At 42.6% G+C, this 19,797-nt stretch overlaps 2 protein-coding genes across 2 annotated transcripts in view; one reads left to right on the top strand and one right to left on the bottom strand.

Moving 5' to 3' along the window:
* GRAMD1C (GRAM domain containing 1C) overlaps positions 1 to 7,647 on the bottom strand; it is a 119,161-nt gene extending 111,514 nt beyond the window's left edge. The window contains exon 1 of the mRNA XM_015413578.1: positions 7,548 to 7,647. The gene's annotated coding sequence lies outside the window, so the exon portion shown is untranslated. The remainder of the gene's footprint in view (positions 1 to 7,547) is intronic.
* Positions 3,122 to 19,574, top strand: LOC107112449. Its single transcript, XM_015413580.1, has 5 exons — positions 3,122 to 3,330; positions 5,794 to 5,870; positions 13,188 to 13,658; positions 17,030 to 17,170; positions 19,323 to 19,574. Exons 2-5 carry the CDS (start codon positions 5,843 to 5,845, stop codon positions 19,325 to 19,327), a joined length of 645 nt encoding a protein of 214 aa, XP_015269066.1. The 5' UTR covers positions 3,122 to 3,330; positions 5,794 to 5,842; the 3' UTR covers positions 19,328 to 19,574.
* The last annotated feature ends 223 nt before the right edge of the window (positions 19,575 to 19,797 follow it).

Genomic DNA, 19,797 nt, shown 5'->3' with positions numbered 1-19,797 from the left:
TGACCACACTTCTGGTAACATGGGGGTGTGGCCTAATGTGCTAATGAGCTGTGCTGTCAGGGGTGTTGCCTAATATGCTAATGTGTTTCTGGTGTTGGGTGTGGCCTATTATGCTAATAAGTTCCTGCTGGGCTTTTTCTACAAAAAGAGCCCTGGTTGCCACCGTGTTATAGCGACCCTTCATGGGCTTTTCAGAGGAAGAGACAAATAGAGGTGGTTTGCCATTGCCTGCTTCTGTATAACCACGTTATTTCCTTGGTGGCTTCCTATGCAAATACTACCCAACGCCAACCCTGCTTGGCTTCCAGGATCTGGTGAGATTGGGCTAGCCTGAGCCATCCAGGTCAGAGCAAACAAAGTTATAACCTTCTAAACCTTCAGTAGATTTAGAAGGGTGTAACTCTGTTTAGGATAACACTGTTAAATTGTATTTATGAAAACATCTATACCCTGCCTTCCCTCGTGGGTCAAGGTAGCTTACAGTAATAGTTAAAACATTTTAAGTTTAAAAGCAAAAATAATATTACAATTCCCAAATCACAGCCAAACTTGATAAGGAGGAGTTGAATTACTGGCATGGTGATAGGAGTTCACAGTGCAATGTGGCTTTGATTAACGTTCCCTTGGTACTTTTCTGGTCTGGGTCCAGTCTACCTGAGGGACCGCCTTTCCCCGTATGTTCCCCCAAGAGCACTACGGTCAGGGGCCCAAAATTTTCTAACGGTGCCAGGCCCCAAAGATGCTAAATTGGCCGTCACGAGGGCTAGGGCTTTTTTGGTGGCGGCTCCCACCTGGTGGAACGAGCTCCCGGAGGAGATCCGGGCCCTGCGGGACCTGATGCAGTTCCGCAGGGCCTGTAAGACGGAGCTCTTCCACCAGGCCTTCGACTAGGGGCTGCCGCCGCCGCCGCCCCTGTTACATTACCATCATTGGGGCGGGGGGAAGGGCCCTAGGAAGGAAGGTAGAAACATCTGTTTTAACATCATGGAGGACATGGAATGCCTACCGGGGATGTCTGGTTGTGGATGTGGTTGTCATCTCTCTGAGATTCCGGAATGGATGAATTGTAGTTTGAGCACTTTAATGCATTGAGAGGGTTTTAAATTGTATAATATGTTTTAAATGTACTAAATTATTTGATGTTTTTACTAGCAAGATTTCTTGCCATGTAAGCTGCCCTGAGCCCTACGGGGGAGGGCGGGATATAAATTTAATAAATATATAAATATAAATAAATAAATTTCTTTCTTTTGCATGGGTATTGGATCAAAGGTCTCATTACTTCCCTGTTTCACTTAGTGCAACCCCATCTAAAGTTACTCCAGGTTAAGCCCACTCCTCTCAAAGGCTTAGACTGTTAACAACATAGGACTGCTCTGTCAGGTTCCAAAGAAACTTTCTCAATAGGCCCTCTGCATCCCTGATTCCTGATATCTTGCCTACTGAGCACTGTGGCACCATTACCCCAGTTTAACTGAGAAGAACCCTGTAGCACCATCTAGTGGCTCGTTAGTGCCCAAAGCAATTGAGGTTCTGACTAGCAAAAGCCTGTCCAGGTGAAACATTTGCACAATGTTTCAGGCCTTGGCCCTGAAATCTGTTGTTGAAAGCACAGCTAGAGCTCAGCCCTTCAGTGTTTGAAATAATAAGAGGAAAACACATCTGAACATGCGTAGAGCCTCCCTTCAGTGTTTGAATTAATAAGAGAAAAACACATCTGAACATGCACAGAATCTCTTCACTGCTGAGTGATGTCAGTCCAACCCTAAACATCTAAACTGTTGCTCCCAGAAAAATTTGAGCACTCTGTAATAATAAACTAAGCATCCCTGACTCCTTCCACCTGCCATTACTGGTATCCAATGAGGTTAATGCTAGATAAGTATTTTTTAAGCAACACACTGCTGTCCTATATGCCATTTCTAAAGGGGACAGTCTAAAATGAGGATATTTTTTGTAGATGTAAAGTCATGGGTGATTCATCCCCATGAAAGACAAAGAGAGAAGCTAAAAATGCTCCACAGAAATTCTGTTGGTGAAAGGGGCAAGCCCAAACCCTAAATAGGCACGGTGGTGAAAAATCTCAAGCTTTTTGTCCAGAAGGCAATCTTGGGCGTGCTTAGCTACCTTTCTTCTTTCTCATCTTGATATCAGTGCTAAGAAAAATTTCCCAGAAAAATCTGCACTTACGTAGTCAGTCCCTGAGCTTGGAAAACTGAAATAAAGCAAATTGTGTGTCTTCCGTCGAGGTTGCACTATAGCTGTAATGTTGTTGACAGGATTAGGATACAGTAGTGTGTGTGTGTGTGATTATGAAATAAAGAGCTGTCTTCGTCATCCCTCCCCATAAAACAGCACTGGGGCTTTTCTCCAGTGTTCCAGATGAGAGGTGCCATTTACTCAACCCTTTGCAGAAGCTACCTCTTGTGAACTAAAAGGTCCTTCTTCTAATGCCAGACATATGGTGTAGGTTACAATTATTCAGTGGTGAAGAAATCCCCTCTGCACAATGTCAGAGGCATTCCCTTCTTCATTTTTACATAACAGGTTCCCAAGATGGGTATTGGGAACAAATTCTAAGACTGACTTATACTATTCCCTGGGTGTTGAGCCTTTACTATTTCCAGACAATACAGATTCACATCTGCTGTTTCCAAAAAGCTCCAATAGCCAAACCAAAGAATGATTTAATTAAGAAGAAGTAAGTCAACCTCTTATTCCAAGAGCAGTTAAATTTCATATTTTTCCTTTCCAAACCCTGACACAAATTCAATAATAATAATCCCAAGCAATAGGAAATGTGTGCAAGATATCTATTATGTCTTTTGGGGGGCAAATCATTGATAATGGTTACTGGAGTCAAAAGTACCAAGCAGGAACATGCACAATCCTATCTGGTGTTTGCTACTTCCTCATGGGTTCAAAGAGTTTTAGGAAGATCAACTGAATATCCAGCAATGAACTCCAAAGTCAGGGGTTAGCGGGGACAAAATCATCCCAATTGACCTCATCCCTTGTGCCCCTTCTTTGTCCCTTTTGCAGCACTTCCCTACGGAAATAACTGCAGCGAGTCCAAAAGCGGCAGCCCTCTAGGCAGCCGACAGAATGCTGTGAACTCAAAGCGGTGGTAACTTTAGTAAGTGTGACATTTACCGGGCAGAATGCGAAGTCCTGTTCTGTCAGCCGCACAAACATACAAGAGGCACATCTTTTTCCGTCCATACATTCGGAGAGGAAAAGCCAGAGAAGATACATCCTTAGCTATGAAACAGCAAGTGTTGAACTTTTACAGCTGGGCAGTGCCACCTCTCCTAATTTCTGTCTGGCTGGGTGAGTAATCGGGCTGATTCTTTTCTTTAATGTTGAATCTGTGGCAGTAGGTATTCATGGCGGCTTTTGAGCTCTGCTTGTCATGGCACCCTTTATGCATGCTTACTGAACTAGAAGCAAACCCTGCTGAATGCAGTGGGAATTACTTTAGGGTAAACAGGCAGGAAAAAAGTAGATTCCTTTGAAATGGGGTGCTGGAGGAGAGTAGACCGCCAAAAGACAAATAATTGGGTTCTAGATCAAATCAAGCCTGAACTGTCCCTAGAAGCTAAAATGACTAAACCGAGGCTGTCATACTTGGGTCACACTATGAGAAGAGGTGAAGGCAGCAGGAAAAGAGGAAGACCAAACAAGAGACGAATTGACTTCATCAAGGAAGCCGCGGCCCTCAGTTTGCAAGACCTGAGCAAGGCTGTTAATAATAGGACACTTTAGAGGTAATTAATTCCTAGGATTGCCATAAATCAGAAGGTACTTGACAGCACTTAACACACATGCAAACAGGTATTAGGCCAGACTTGCTTAAGTAGGTATTGTCGGCTGTGTGCTATTGTCCTAAGGACTGATTTTCAAATGAGGGCTTGGGATATAATGGTTCTGGGGGATGCACGAAGACCAAGTTTATGGACCTCAAAATTCTAGAGTCTGGATTTACAAGGTTGTTTTTTTTAAGATGATTTTGAGTTTAAAAAAACTCTTGTGGTGAAGGAGGAGAGAAGAAGAAATTTATACCCCCCCTTCACTCAGAGTGGTTTACATTCTTTTTTCCCTTCCCACAACAGACACCCTGTGAGGTAGGTGGGGCTGAGAGAGCTCTTCCAAAAGCTGCCCTTGGGAGAACAGCTCTGAAAGAACTTGTGACTGACCCAAGGTCACACCAGCAGCTGTATGTGGAGGAGTGGGGAATTAAATCTGGTTTTCCAGGATTAGAGTCCGTGCTCCTAACCACTATACCAAACTGTGGAAGAGGAGCATTAGTGCTGATTTTATTGCTTGATCCACCTGCTGTTGTACTTATAAACAAATGGCTATTATTTTGTTGTAGTTGCACCTGAAGAGGGAATGTGGTTTTTTTGAAAGGAATAAATCAAACCAGACAGATTTGTCCTCTAGTCACGTATCATTAAGATCTGAGGCAGGTTCCTCTTTTGATAGATCAATTACCAGTTCTAATCACAAAGATGCTATTAATACCCATTTTCCTATGCCATCCCAAGGGAATTTGAGGAGGCACTAGAACTAAAGCCAAAGTTATGCACAGTCATTTGTCATTGTGTCAAGTATGGGCATGCTATTAAAATACATTGATGCTGCCTGGTTATTCAGTCCTAGAGCATCCAAATGCAGAAAGCATAGTTCCTGTGGGGAGCAGGGGAATTCAACAGATAAAGCTTGTCTGCATGACCAGATGTACTTGCAGAATTTCTCTTCTCTTCTGATGAAAGCCTCACAATACCCCTTATTAAGACCAAGCAGAATGACACAAGACAACGTGCAGGCATTTCGGGTTTCCAGAACTCTTCGTCACAACTATTGTAGTGGTATAAAAATGTGAAGGGTATAGGACAGGTGATGTAAAGGAGCATCTCCACTTCTATGAACTTCTCTGTGATCTTATGGGAACCCAGTTTGTGTGCCTACAGACAGTCGGGCATGCGTAGTGCTGTTTTGCCTTTCCCCTCATGCTTGGCCTTCAAACTCCTTGTTTGGACCGTTTTATGGCTCAACTGGTTAAGACACTGAAATGCAGGCTGTGGAAGGTCGGTAGTTCAGCAGTTCGAGACCCGGGTGCCGCATGATGGAGTGAGCTCCCGTCTCTAGTTCCAGCTCCTGCCAACCTAGCAGTTCGAAAGCAAGAAATTGCAAGTAGATAAATAGGTACCACTTCGGTGGGAAGGTAACAGCGTTCCATGCTCCTTGGTGTTTAGTCATGCCGGCCACATGACCACGGAAACATCTTTGGACAGCGCTGGCCCTTCAGCTTTGAAACGGAGATGAGCACCGCAATCCTAGAGTCGGATTCAACTGGCTTTCGAGCAAGGGAACCTTTACCTTTTTTATTACCATGGCCTGACCTGGATAGCCCAGTCTCGTCAGAAGCTAAGTAGGGTGAGCAGTGGCTAGTATTTGGATGGGAGCCACAGAGGAAGGCAATGGCATACCAGCTCTGAACATGCCCTGCCTGTAAAAGCTTAAGAGGTAGCCATAAATTGGTTGTGACTTGATGATAGCTACAAACAAACAAAATACCACAGGGTATTTCAGAGAAATTGAGCAAACTCTGGAGGACAGTAGAAGACAGGAGGGCCTGGCATGATGTGGTCCATGGGGTTGCAGAGAGTCGGACTCAACATTTCAGAGACTCAGTCTGCTGTTTTAGTTATTCTGATTATGTTGTAGCTGGCTGGTTTTAGATACTGAGTCCCACAATTCCATTTTGCTAATGACCACGTCTTTCCTCAGAGCAAAGGAGCCTTCTACCAGCACAAGGAAACTTGCTGCATCAGAAGTAATGCATGCCATTGGTGGAAAGCACCATTGTGAGTCAAATGGAATCATTGGATCTAATATATTGTAGGTGTTGTTTTTTGCTTGTTTTACAGTTGAATTAATTTGTTTGCTCCAATGTTTTTTTATATTTTGTGAACCACTTTGAGTTCTATATAAAACTGATAAAAAGGCAACACAGATAGAAGAAAAACACAGAAATAAATGCTCAAATATATATACAGAGAATATAACTCAGTGAAAGAGCAACTTAAGTTGAAGGAAGGCTCCTTTGGCTGGAGAAAGGCTTCCAGCATTGCTGAATGGAAAGGTAAGATGCATTCCAGAATCTTTAGATATGATTGACAGGTATAATCATAATAATAAAAGTTGATTGTCTTAAGTAGTGACAAAAGACAAAAGAGTTCTCAACAGCAAGAGTTAGCTTGACAAAAGAAAAATGTTTGGCAGTGGCAACTGAAATCTGCTAAAATGCAGACCACTCTATTCTGAAGCTGAAATCAGAGTGAAAGGTTTGCTTTGAAGAATGCCTGTCTTTGCTGACGTTGCCTTTGTGCCAACTTTTTCAGTGTTCTTCACCATGTCCTCAACTGCTGTAGGCTTTGTTGTTGACATCTAGACAGAATTATGCCTTTTCCTCTAGGTTATGTTATACAATGTCTGATGTGTTGAATTTAGACTGGAGAGATCCAGGTTCAAAGTCCTTCTCAGTAACAAGCTTCCTGGGTGACCTTGGATCAGTTACCATCTACCCATCTAACCTGCCCCATAAGTCTGCAATGAAGATAAAATGGAGACAGCCCAATATGTGCTGCCCTGAGTACATGGAAATGTCAGTGTAATAAATAACGAGAATATGATGGTTGTTTGAGAGGTTATAGTATATAATAGCATCACCACTTAACACCTTTCTTCCATTTGTACAGTACTTATGAGTATATATAATATACAGTATGCAACTGGTGAATTAGGTTGTGGATCACGACAGCTTGGGCCATAATAAATGTATTATTTTTAAACATACCCTAAGATTCTGCATTTTTGTTTGACAAGGAACAGCTACAACCAGGGGCTAAAAGCATACTACTGTTATTTATAACAAGTCCCTTCTTTTAAGAATACCTTATTAAGGTGTTTTTCCCCCACCAGTGAAATGTAGCCTCCTCTAAAGCAGGACACAAGAGTGGGACTCAACATCCCATGCTGTCCTTGGCTAGCTCTCAGTCTCACTTACCCATCTGTAAAATGGGCATAATTGTGAACTACCACACAAAATGATTGTGAGGACAAACAAGAAAAATAAATGCTGTTGTCCATTGTAAATCAAAAGAAGTCCAATGAAAATTCTAATTTTTTAATCTATCTGGTTTAATTATGGGTCTGGAAGAGAGTTTTACCATAACTGTAGGAGCACTAGACTTTAGGGTTGCCAACTCTGGACTGGGAAATTCCACAGATTTTTTGGGGGGGGGTTTCCTGGGGAGTCTGGGAAGGGACAAGAGCTCAGTGGGGATGTGATGCCATACATTCCACCCTCAGAAGCTGCCATTTCCTCCAGGGGAACTGTAGCCTGGAGACTAGTTGTAACAAGCAGAGGGCACCTCATTTTCTCTTCCCCCACTATTTCCTCTTTCCCTTCCCTGAAAGCCCCCCATATCCTCTCCCTTTTTCTGTGTCCTTCTCTCCTTCAGATCCACCAGCCAACCTACCTTTATATGCCCCCGTCTTCAGTTTGCTGTCCTTCTCTCTCCCATCAGCCTCTTCCCGGAAAAACTATGGCTCAGTCATGCAATGTTTGCTGCTGGCCAAGCCCAGTTGTATGGTGGGGAACCTGCAACAACTTGCAGGAGGCACCTCACTTATTCCTGTGTATCCACATTCCTGTACTATTTCCGCTTTCCTGCTTCCTGGCAACTCCCATATCTTCCCCTTTCCCTGCTTCCTTCTCTCCTTTCCACCCACCAAGCTACCTTTTATCTCCCCCACCCCCATTTACAGCTATATGCATTATTAATGTACTTCATTTGTACCCCACCTTTCTCTACCACAAGGACCCAAATCAACTTACATCATTCTCCTCTCCTCCATTTTCACAACAACCCCGGGAGGTAAGTTAGGCTGACAATGTGTAACTGGCAGAAAGTCATCAAGGGAGCTTCCACGGCAGAGTGATGACCAGCCCGTCCTGGGTGAGTCATGCAAGTCATTGTTGTAAAATAGTCAAAAGTATTTAAAATACTCAGAGTATCGATGGATCTTGCTCTATTGGAAAGAAGAGATTTCTTTGCGTTTAAAAAACTTTATTTCTAAGGGTGAAAGGTATACAGGAAACCTACAAAATAACAAACTCCTAAGAGCTACATTTTCTAAGCTGCTTACAGTTCAAATCATTGTTACACACTACACACAGATAATGGAGAATCTGTCCTTTTTCTCAACCCCTAGAAAGGAAGTCAACTGAAAACAAACAACCAATCTGTATCACACCTTTTCCCGGGCTAATCCCCCATTGGCTCTGTGCCAGGTTTCCCTTCCAGGTCAGTCCAAACAATAGCAATACTAGGTAAACAAGTTAACCCTATAATGACTGGATTGTCAGACCTTGTAAACACATACATTTCCAACAGTCACATGGTAGCAAGTTGTGCAGTGATTGCTGCCAGGTCTGGCCTGAAGAGTCCTGCCTCAAAGGCCAAAACAACTTTGGAAAGGGCCCTGACCCCTGCCCTTTACTGCCAGAAACCAAGGCTGGAAAGCCTGGCAATACTGTTGTGGTTGCCTTGCAATGGCCACTGAGGTCATTCTTTCTTAAAGTACAGGTGCTCATTCCATAATTTTGCATGGTTTTAACCCCCAAAGTATTTTATTTTAAATTCCAGGTTTTTCTGCAGATCCGGAATATTTTTCAGGTTTGTAGAAAGATTTGTCTTGTTGGTTCATGGCTTCAGTCTCTGGATTTAAGTATCCACTGATTTGGAGACACTGATAATTAGATCAGTGGGGGATCTACAAGTGGGGGATCCACAAGGACTTACAGAGGGGGATCTCATTTCCCCACCCCCAATATTTCATCTTTCCCTTCCCTAAAAGCTCCCATAGTCTCTCCCCTTTTCTGGCTTCCTGTTTTGCTTCCACCAGCCAACCTAACTTTATCTGCCCCCGTCTTCAGCTTTCCCTGCTTCCCTCACCCTGGTAGTCTCTACCCAGGAAAACTATGGCCCAGTTGTGCAGTGCCAGTCACCAAGCCAAGATGTGCAGTACCTTATCCTCACACTGGCTTCTGAGTTGGGCCTAATTCCATGGTGCAGGCTGCCTAGGGTTGCCAGGTCCCTACCTTCTGCTGACAGGGGACTCCTGGCTCCTCTTTGGGATCCCTATGGCACCATAGAGTTTTTTGGCCAAGTGCTAGAGCGTCCCCCTGGTGACGTGCCCAGTGCGATGACGTCACCTCCGGGTGATGTCATTACGCCAGGCACGTTGGAACAATCCTGGGACTTTGGGGGCGGAGTTACCCCTACCGGCCGGATCTGGGTTGGCGGATTGGGGGCCCTAAAAGTGGGCAAACACCTGCCCCCCCAGGGGAATGGTAAGCCTAAGGCTGCCAGGCTGGGCCCAGTTGCACAGCGAGGAACTTGCAGAGTGCACCTCATATTCCCCTGTTCTCCTCTACCCATGCTATTTCCTTTTTCCCTCGTCCTGGCAACCTTTCCCTGCTTCCTTCTCTCCTTCCTACCAATCAACCATCCGTTCCCCATCTTCAGTTACATTTATTATTTATTTTCTTCATTTGTACCCTGCCTTCCTCCCCACTGGGGACCCAAAGCAGCTTTTATTGTTCTCCTCACCTCCATTTTATCCTCACAACAACCCAGTGAGGTATTGAGAATGCCAACAGTGAGTGAATGGCTGGCCCAAGGCTGCCCATTCATGACAGAGTGAGGATTCAAACCCAGGTCTCCCAGAAGCTAGTCAGATACTCTTACCACTACTCAACACTGGTTTTCATGCAGTAGGTGCTGTGCAATTGTGAGTCACTGGGTCTGTTTGAATTGTACAGGTCATAGTAGTGAGTTACCTGTTGGTTGTTGCCAGGCCTGGCCCCAGTGATTTATCCATCAACGACAAGGGGGAGGAAAGCAAGGTCAACTGGGAGGCCAAAATGCCATGGAAAGGGCCCTGCCACCTCCCCCTGCCTTTTACTGACAGAAACCAAGAGTTGAAAGCCAGTATGTTGTTGTAGTTCTCTAGCAACCTCAAAAATGACCAATGACAGCATTTGTTCCTTAAAGGTGCGTGTGCTGCTTTTATTATTTTGGGCTGTTTCAATCTCTCAATATTGTTGTTGTATTTTAATTCCAGATTTTTCTGCAAACCGAGTCTTTTCTCAGGTTTGTAGAAAGATCTGGCTTGTAGAAAGATCTGTCCATTCTCCAGATATAAGTATCCACAGCTAGAATTAAATATATTGATTCCGGGAGAACCGACTGAGGTTGGTAACTGCAATCAATCTCAGCACACATCAGCTAGAGTGATGCACAGCATCTGTGTAGAGTCAGCATGGTATAGTGGTTAAAATGCCAGACTAGGATCTGGAAATCCAAGATCGAATCCCCACTTATACCATGGATGGAAGTTGTTGGGCGACCTTAGGTTGTGAGGATAAAACAGAGGAGAAGAGAATACTGTAAGCTGCTTTGGATCCCCACTAGGGTGAAAGGTAGGATACAAATAAAGTAAATTTTAAATAACCAAAAATCTCTGTATTGCTGTTATCCTTCCCTTCCATATTGTTCATGACTGCCTCTCTTGAATTGCACCTGTTACTCTCGTCTTGTTTTTGCTGGCTACCAAAGATTTTAATGATCTACTTTGGGGCAAAGAGATTCTGTAAACAAGATATGCCACTTTGCAAAAGTCACAGTGTTAAAATGAATTTGTTAAACATTTGTGAACTTTTAAAAGTCTCAACAAATACAACAGAGAATGTTTATATGACGGAGTTACTTGTATACAAACGCTTGCGTCATGGACAAAGTGATTTAGTTCCACGCTCCTGCATTCTGGACACAGGCACGTCAGAGATTAATAAAATAGCCTCATAGAAGACAAGGTATTGTGCAGTCTTCTATTAGGCAAAACCTCTACAATGATTGCTTGAAAACATTAGTGCTGTCATTGATAGTCCTTTCATTGTACTACAGTTCACTGAGATATTTCAATGTGGGAAAATCCTGCTATTTCTAGATACTAATGTGCAATCCTAAACAAAGTTATACCCTTCTAAATCCATTTAAGTCAATGTGCTCTGTTTAGGATTGCACTATAATCAGCTTGTTTCCAAAAATGAAGAACATTCAGCTGCTCTGTGGGCATTTGACTCTAAAATTAGCACTACACCATGGGATGTCCTTTTAAGTGTTTTTGCTACAACACACCTCTTTAATATATAGAAATCTATTGTCCCCTATTTGATTATCTAAACATTGTTGAAAGTACTGTCTATGGCCTTGTTAACATCCTCAACTGTCTCTCAAATGTCTCTTCAGTTTGCAAGTTATTCAAAGATTTTTATTTTCCCTACCCTTGTGAAAGTGGAATCACAAGGGATTCTACAGGGTGTCTAGACAGAATTTCCTGGTCTTCTGAACAAATGCCCATAACCAGCCTTGGCTTGTAGATTGCATTATGAACACAGTAGAAGCTATCAAATGTGTGGGTGGGTTTTTTTTTTGTTTTTTTTTTTACAGTAAAACATTTAATCTTCCTCTTTATTAGTTGGTATTGGCCAGTTAGAATTAGAATAAACAGAGGAAAACATAGGTGAAGCCCAGTCATAAGAACATAAGAAGAGCCCTGCTTAGGGTTGCCAGCCTCCAGGTGGGGCCTGGGGATCCCCCGCTTTTACAACTGATCCCCAGCCGAAAGAGATCAGCTCCCCTGGAGAAAATGGCTGCTTTGGAGGGTGAACTCAATGGCATTGTATTGTGCTGAGGCCCCTCCCCTCCCCAAACCCCACCCTCTCCTGGCTCCACCCCCAAAGTCTCCAGGTATTTTCCAAACCAGACTTGGCAACCCTAGCCCTGCTAGATCAGGCCACTGGTCCATCTAGTCAAGTCTAATTTGAAAGTTCACTTCCACTTTATCCAAGCAAGGGTGCCTATGACTGCAGCATTAACTTCTATTGCTGACAACAGGTTTGGGGTCTTCTCTCAGCCCTTTTATCTACAGTTTGAAAGCACCACATATCAGGTAGTTCTGAAAGAATTTGTCCAGCCTCTTTGCCCAACTGTCATTAAACTCTATTTCAGGCTTTTTTAAAACATTGGAAGCAATGTGAATAAATTATGATCCTTCCTGCCCACTCAGAGTCTGGGCATGTGTTAATTTAATGCAAAGGACAGGAAGACGTAGTTACACAAGGAAGGGAACTCCCACAATCAAAAAGTTTAGGGCTCCGCATAGTACATTTTTTCTTATATGCCATTTCCTGATGTGTGGGTTTACCACGAGAAAAAAACACTTAGGCCTACTTGAGATATTATTGCTACTCATAAAAAAGCTATGTCATGTTTGAACTATTCTTAACAGAAACTCAGGATTGTGCCACCAAAAACCAGGTGTAAGTTAGTTTATGAGATGTGCTCCTACAACCTAATGAGCCAATGCATGCAATTACTTTAGAAACGTCCATGAATTCTCCTCCCTGGAACAAATCATGTGAATTGGCTACCATGAGCACAAGTTGTTGACGTGTTGAAATATTTATAATGAGATTCACAACAAACCTCTCTCTGTCCCTAACTCCTCAATTCCCCCCCCCTGTAATTTTCCTTATAAAAATGTGGAAAATAATTTCCTCTTCATAACAACTGAAGAAGCAAGCTTTGACTGGAATCAATGTTTAGTCTTGAAGGTGCCACTGGATTTCTGTTTTATTTTGCTACAATAAACTAGCGCACCTCCTCCTCTGGAAATATGCATGCTATAAACTGTTCAGATGTTCTCACAGGGCTCTTGATTGTATGCTAATGTGTGTGCTTGCAGCTCCTGCTTGCAGCCCATGCCAGGCATGGGCACTCTATACAGACGTAAACCAGTTGTGCAGACTGGACATGGTCCACTTTCTTTCATTTGTTCCAATGGATTATAATTGTAAAGCTCTTCTTCCTGAAAGATTACAAAGTAAACCATCACCCACCCTTTCTATTTTCCCCTCTGCAGTTCCCTCCACACAGGCAAAACAGTTTAGTAACATTAATTTCCCCTACCCCTTAGTTCCTACTGGTCCCTCAGGAATTGTTATCCTCCATAATTTTGAAGTATATTCATCTTTCTCACTTCCTTTGCAGCTGTTTATGCAGATGTTGGAAATATAGCGAAGGAGAATACTGCCGGCCCAACCAATTTGTCTGCTGTTGCCACAACCGATTCTGGTGTGCTCCACACAGAAACAGTCCAAATTATGCCAGAGCATGCATCTGTAACTCAGACCCCAGGAAAAGAGAAAGCCAAAGAGGGAGAAACTGTGATCTTGGGGTGCCACTTCCACAGTGCCCAAGGTCCATCTTTGAACAAGCTGACCGTGAAGTGGTACAAGGAAGATGAAAAGGGGCAGAGGGACCTCATGGAAAACAATGTCACTATCCTGGCAAACTACTCCAAAGTTTTTATGGCAGGGGACTTATCTGAAGGCGATGCATCTCTAACTATCTTAAATGTGACAGCCAGTGATCATGGCATTTATTTCTGCCAGGTGATATTTCCCAGTGGAGAAATACGGACAGGTGATGGCACTAAGCTCAGGATCAGGAGAGCAATGGGTAAAGTTCTGTTCTGTGTTCTTTTAATTCTTTTGTTAGTTCTCCTCTATAGTAAAAAGTGGTAAATGGAGGCAGGCTTTTTGGCCTGGAGCTGACCATCTGGTGAGAAATCATGAAAAAAATGACTGACGCCCTACCAAGTATCCGAACTATCACAGTTTATCAGTCTTCTACACTTGAAGAAGAGTTGGTTTTTATACTCTGCTTTTTTCTCTACCTTAAGGTGTCTCAAAAAGGCATACAATCACATTCCCTTCATGGGAATGTTCTCAGAGAACTGTGACCAGCCCAAGGTCACCCAGCAGGCTTTGTATGGAAGAGTGGGGAATCAAACCCGGTTATCCAGATTAAAGTCTGCTGCCCTTAATCTCTACACCACACTGGAACTCACATGGCTTTTCTCAAAGAATCCTGGGAATTTGTTGTTGGTTTTGAGAGTTCTTAGCATTCCGTCTGACAGAACTACGGTTCTCAGTGTTGCTGGGTAGAAGAGAAATGGTGATTAAACTAGAGCTTTTTAAAAATTCTGTGGTATAGATAAAACTTTTAAAAGTCTGTGTTATTAGCCATTTCAGTATCTTCTACATTGCTCAGTCAGTTTTGAACTGTCCAGTGCTTGCGTGATTGAAATACACAAGAAAGTGATGTGGTCAGTTACACACATTTGATTATTCTAATGGGTTTGGCATTTGTTTCCATGTGGGTAAGTGGATGTTAGAGGCCATTCAGTGTGTGAGATGGCATCTGAGGGCACACATAGGTAGACTACTTTATCTCTCATCCACTGATTACTCCTCACTTGATGACGTTTTGTCCACGATGTGAATAGTCTCATCATTTAAGAAGCACAGCATTTGAAATGATGCTGGGTGATATAAAAGCTATCTCTGTGATCATCTGCAGTGACTCATTTGTCAGCCTGATGTTGTGCTTCAGCAGCAGAGAATGTGGTGTAGAAAAGCCTGAGATTAAAAAAACAATTAGTATAGTCAGCCATATATGGCTTTCAGCCTTCTTGCTTCATCCGACAAGTGGTGATGACGAGAGGCCATTTTACACATTGATCTTACAAGAGGGGTTTCATAGCTGAAGTAGATGCCAGCATGAGAGGAATGCTTTCCAGCGTCATTTCTCACAATAACAGCAAAGGAGTGAGAGTCCAGGCAAACTAACCCAGCTACCCATCTTGATCTATCAAATGAGCAGCAGAAGTTCAAGATAAAAAGAACCTTCTCCTAAATACATCACCCCAACCATTAAGGCCCAACCAGGGACTCACACGAGGCTGCCATATACGGAGTTAGACCCCTTGTCTATCAAAGTCAGTCTTGTCTACTGACAGGCAGTGGTTCTCCAGGGACGCAGGAAGTGGTCTTTGGTATCACTTGCTACACGATCCTTTTAACAGGAGATGCCCAGGATTGAAACTGGGACCTGATTCATGCAAAGCAGATGCTCTGCCACAGAGGCACAGGCCCCTCCATGTGTTACTGTGTGGGAACTGCAACTAGGGAAGAGCCACTCTTCTAACGTGGGTACCAAGCCTATTTTGTAAATCGTTGACATACTCACCATGCCCTTTTTACTATATAATATAGATCGTAAATCCTATGGACAGGAGCTATAGTACTTTGATATTATCTGTAGGGTTACCAACCTTCACGTAGGGCCTGGAGATCTCCTGAAATTACAATATATATCCAGATGACAGAGATAATTCCCCGGGAGAAAATGGTTGCTTAGGAGGGTGGATTATATGGTATTATAGCCCAATGAGGTCCCTCCCCTCCCCATACTCTACCCCTGAATCGCCAGGAATTTCCCAATCTGGAGTTGGCAACCTGTTCAAACTGTGACCCATTCCATAATTATTTCTTGATATGTGTCTTCACTCCTGCCAACCTAGCAGTTCGAAAGCAAGAAATTGCAAGTAGATAAATAGGGACCACTTCGGTGGGAAGGTAACAGCGTTCCGTGCGCCTTGGTGTTTAGTCATGCCGGCCACATGACCACGGAAACGTCTTCGGACAGCGCTGGCTCTTCGGCTTTGTAACGGAGATGAGCACCGCAACCCTAGAGTCGGATTCGACTGGCTTTCGAGCAAGGGAACCTTTACCTTTTTATGTGTCTTTTCTCACCTGAATATTATTCAGTTATCATCACCTGTTTTGATCTTAGCCTAGTCCAGTAGTAATTTTCCTGTTCTACTTGCAGCCAATCCTGTGCATGTTTATTAAGATACAAGTCCCATTGAATTCCATGGGGCTTATTTCCAGGTAAGCATGCGTAGTATTGCAGCCATTATTACAATATATAAATGGTTGGATTACTTGATTCATTTCTTCTACCCATGTATCTCTACATAACTTCAGATTTTCCATTCAGTGATGGAATGAAAGTCATGAAGGAGATTAGTGCAATGTTGTTACTTTAAACTTGGGTGACATCTGGTGGTGTCATGCCAGAAAAACTTCTCTGAATGTGATTCAGAAAAACTCTTAAACATGAAGTTGTCCCCTTCTCCAGTCATACTGGCATAGTGACAGAAGAGGCTGGACCTACTGAAACTCTCCCTTATCTATGAAAAGTATTGAAGTCAGGCCATTTTGAGTACAGGAAGTCCCCATTCTCATTAAACCAACTCAAACGGAGCTTTTTATGAGTATTTGCTGAGTCAAACTATGTTTAGTTTTACCTTTATACATTATTGAAGCAGCATATCATAGCCCTTATGTTCAACTTTAAAAGTATATATATTGAGCTACAAGACTTGCAGCCCAAAACATATCCATCATAGTTTGTTTACCATCCTCCAGGCCAGTAAAGAATTTAGGGTTGCTAACTTCTTTTTAAAAAACAGTCCTTTCTCCTGTGACTAACAGCAACTTGATAAACAGAATGCTTCAGCCTGTTTTTGTTTTTTGCAGACAAGGCACGGGAGCAGACCAGGTCAGGCTTTGTCTGAGACTTTTGAGTTGTTACATTTTGGCACTGTAACCACACATAACCACACCTAATGAGTGACCTATCCATAATGGTTGCCTTTTTCAGTTAGGGGAAATGCATGTATTTTCCAGCTTCAGTGTGCAAGATCAGAAACCCAGATTTGAGTGAGTGTTTGCATTCACATGTATGAATCTTCAAATTATATGCATTGCCTTATTCACACAAAATGGCAAATGTGCATATCAAGATAATCACAGTAAGCACATTCTCCCCTTACGCATACCTGGAGTGCCAAAAACAAATGACTGAAAAGGGCTTTTGGTAAGATGTTAACTCTAGAAAACAACACTTTTGCGATGTGCTTCCATCCTCTTATCTTTGTTACACACGTTCTCTTTCTGACTGTGCTGTGCATTTCCCCTCAGGACTGTTTGGTATTGAAGAATCCATTGGAACAATCATTGGCGTGGCAGCAGCTGGCATTGGTGGGCTGGTAGTTCTGATCATAGTTTTAACTCCTCAGCTGAGGAAGTGTCTTCCGTGTATTAAAGCAACATCCCAACAAGGTATGGAGGAGACAATGAAACTCTCAGTCAGAGGCTAAAAATAACTTATAATGCAAGGACCAACAGGTTTAAAAATAATAATAATTTATCCACTTCAGATAGACCAAGGGCAAAAAGACTAGGGAGAACAGTGTTCATAGTAACCCAATGAAATTAACTTCATCTGTATGTTTTATTACTGATTATTTGTTTAGACGTCTGTAAGATTGAGAATTGCCTTTGGCATATTGTTCAGGAATGCACAAATTACCAGCAATGATTGCTAGTATGATATATTGGTGAACTCAGAGTGAGGAGACTCAGATACTTGGCCATGAAGCTCGCTGGGCCACTCTTGTAGCTTAATCTACCTCATAAGGTTGTTGTGAGGATAAAATGGAGTAGGAGAACTATGACTGCCTCTGTGAGTTCCTTGAAGGGAGGGTAGGACATAAATGTGCTCTGTAGATTGATAGATACTGAAAGAGGGATTGTTATAGAAGATTTATGTACCTGATGTCTCCCCCAGTCTCTAATCACAGTGGTAATTGTCTGCCCCATATATTATTACATGGTGCTACTATTGCTGAGCACTTTTTGAAACCATCATAACTTAACGCAAATGTATGTTATGTGATGATTATTATTTATAAAGCAGCTAATATTTTGATGATTCCATGATATGCTTTTACATACCTAATACTGCAATCTCTCACTTTTTTGCAATACCACTACAGATTTTTAAAGCAAAACTTGCTGTCATCAAAAAGTATTGTTTATTACAATTTGATTTGGTGTGCATCTGCATGCTTTCTTGACCGTCTATCTTTTATAAATCTAATAAACAGCCCAGTAGTTTGCGGGGGGGGGGCAGTTATCATAGGAACAGCCAGGAAGTCAGGAAGTTCTGTAAACTGGGAACAATGCTCATGAAGCATGCTGCGTGAGCATAAGGAAAACGTTTACCCTTTTTAGATGTTGCATTTTAGTGCCCTAACTGTGCATAATGAGAGCATACTGTATGCACAGCTCTTCTGATACACACTTTCACAGTTTTGTGTGAATGGGCGACTCTATATTTATTTATTTATTTATTTATTTTCCCAGCTTCAGTTCACACAAATGCATGAATGGTGACTGTGTATATTGGGAAGGTAGCATGTGGTAGATGCATGTCAAAACTGAATATCTGAAAAGGGCTGTTGAAGTTAATTGAGAAGCAAATGCTTAGGATTTTAATAGTGATGTCCCAATATGGAATGAGACAGCAATTCTACTCAAAAGGTTACTCCAAGGTGAGTTAGCAGAATGCAAGCACACCATCTGAAGTAAAGGCTGAATGACTCGAGTTTGGGTAAAATCAGGAGTAAAGTGTGCATGCAGAAAGGGCCGTAGACTAGGGTTGCCAAGCTCCAGGTGGGGCCTGGGGAATCTCCCACTTTTACAACTGATCTCCAGCTGACAGAGATCAGCTCCCCTGGAGGAAATGGCTGCTTTGAAGGGAGGACTCTATGGCCCTGTACCATGCTGAGGCCCCTCCTCTTCCCAAACCCCGCCCTCTCCTGGATCCACCCCCAAAGTCTCCAGGTATTTTCCAACCCAGACCTGGCAACCCTACTATAGACAGAAGCTTTAGGGTGGGCTCAGCATGGAAGAGTCTGCATACATGGTGTCTGTTCTGACAGAACTATTGTTAAGAGCATCCCATGTCATTCCTCTCTCTTTTATGCCATGGTGAACCACACAGGAGGCAATTAAAAAAACACAACTTTGCCACCTATTTAAATTGATGAATGACTTATTGTTACCGTGCCTGTTTGTATCTCACTTTTTCTAAAGTGCCAATAAGTAAAAAGATCACACAATTTTCTCTTCTGGGTGTAGAAAATGAGCCCATAAGCACGTGGCTAATGAATACTATGAATCTCAGGATGCTTCCACATAGTCCCTTGCAGCAAGGGTTGGATCAGCCTACAGTGGAGCCTTAGAATGAAAGAATCTGAGAGGCCTATCCATAGAGCAATCCAAGCATAGTGCTGTACTGACCATGGCCAATGTAATGGCAGCAAAGGCATATTTATGAAACTGAGGTATAAAATGCTTAGTTTAACTATGTTATCTGCTACTTTTCCACATCATTTGTTCCCTTTCTTTTCTTTTCTTTCCCACACAGCTTAATGTGGGCAGCATAATTACAGGGAGAAAATACCAGATGTGCCAACAACAATTTTTTGAATGTAAACAAAAACAGTCAATTGTTTGAGAGCTTTCTGTGGTCTTTCGGAAGGTAAAATAAAAAGTTCTAGTACCCTTTTATGAAGACTTTCTACAAAAATGACATTTATTTATTTTAAGAAAACAAGCATATGGAGAAAAAAAATAAAGGTCTGTCAAAACAGAACCCCAGCTCACTGCCTCAGACTGCTTTCTCATACAACAGTAAAAACTGCACGTGAGCCCTTTGGAATGTTCTTAATAAGGGATACATTCATATTATAGGTCTTAGAAACATGCATCTGGATTGCTATGGGAGGGGGAATGATTCTGAGGAAGGAACTGCAGCAGAAAAACAGCAAGCTCGGGAAGTGTTAAACACCTTACCACTTCTCTTGCCCCAGATTACCTACTTGTGCAATTGCATTTCCCCA

This window comes from Gekko japonicus, unplaced genomic scaffold, assembly GCF_001447785.1.
Source record: "Gekko japonicus isolate JY-2015 unplaced genomic scaffold, Gekko_japonicus_V1.1 scaffold273, whole genome shotgun sequence".
In the NCBI taxonomy this organism is placed as follows: domain Eukaryota; kingdom Metazoa; phylum Chordata; class Lepidosauria; order Squamata; family Gekkonidae; genus Gekko; species Gekko japonicus.
This window is presented reverse-complemented; position numbering and strand designations above follow the sequence as displayed.

What these genes read in the sequence shown, in the direction of transcription:
- LOC107112449 (XM_015413580.1), top strand. Translation starts at nt 5,843, where the DNA reads ATGCATGCCATTGGTGGAAAGCACCATT. An exon ending in CATTGGTGGAAAGCACCATT is followed by an intron (nt 5,871 to 13,187) that starts GTGAGTCAAATG and finishes CTTCCTTTGCAG; the next exon opens with CTGTTTATGCAGATGTTGGA. An exon ending in CAGGATCAGGAGAGCAATGG is followed by an intron (nt 13,659 to 17,029) that starts GTAAAGTTCTGT and finishes ATTTCCCCTCAG; the next exon opens with GACTGTTTGGTATTGAAGAA.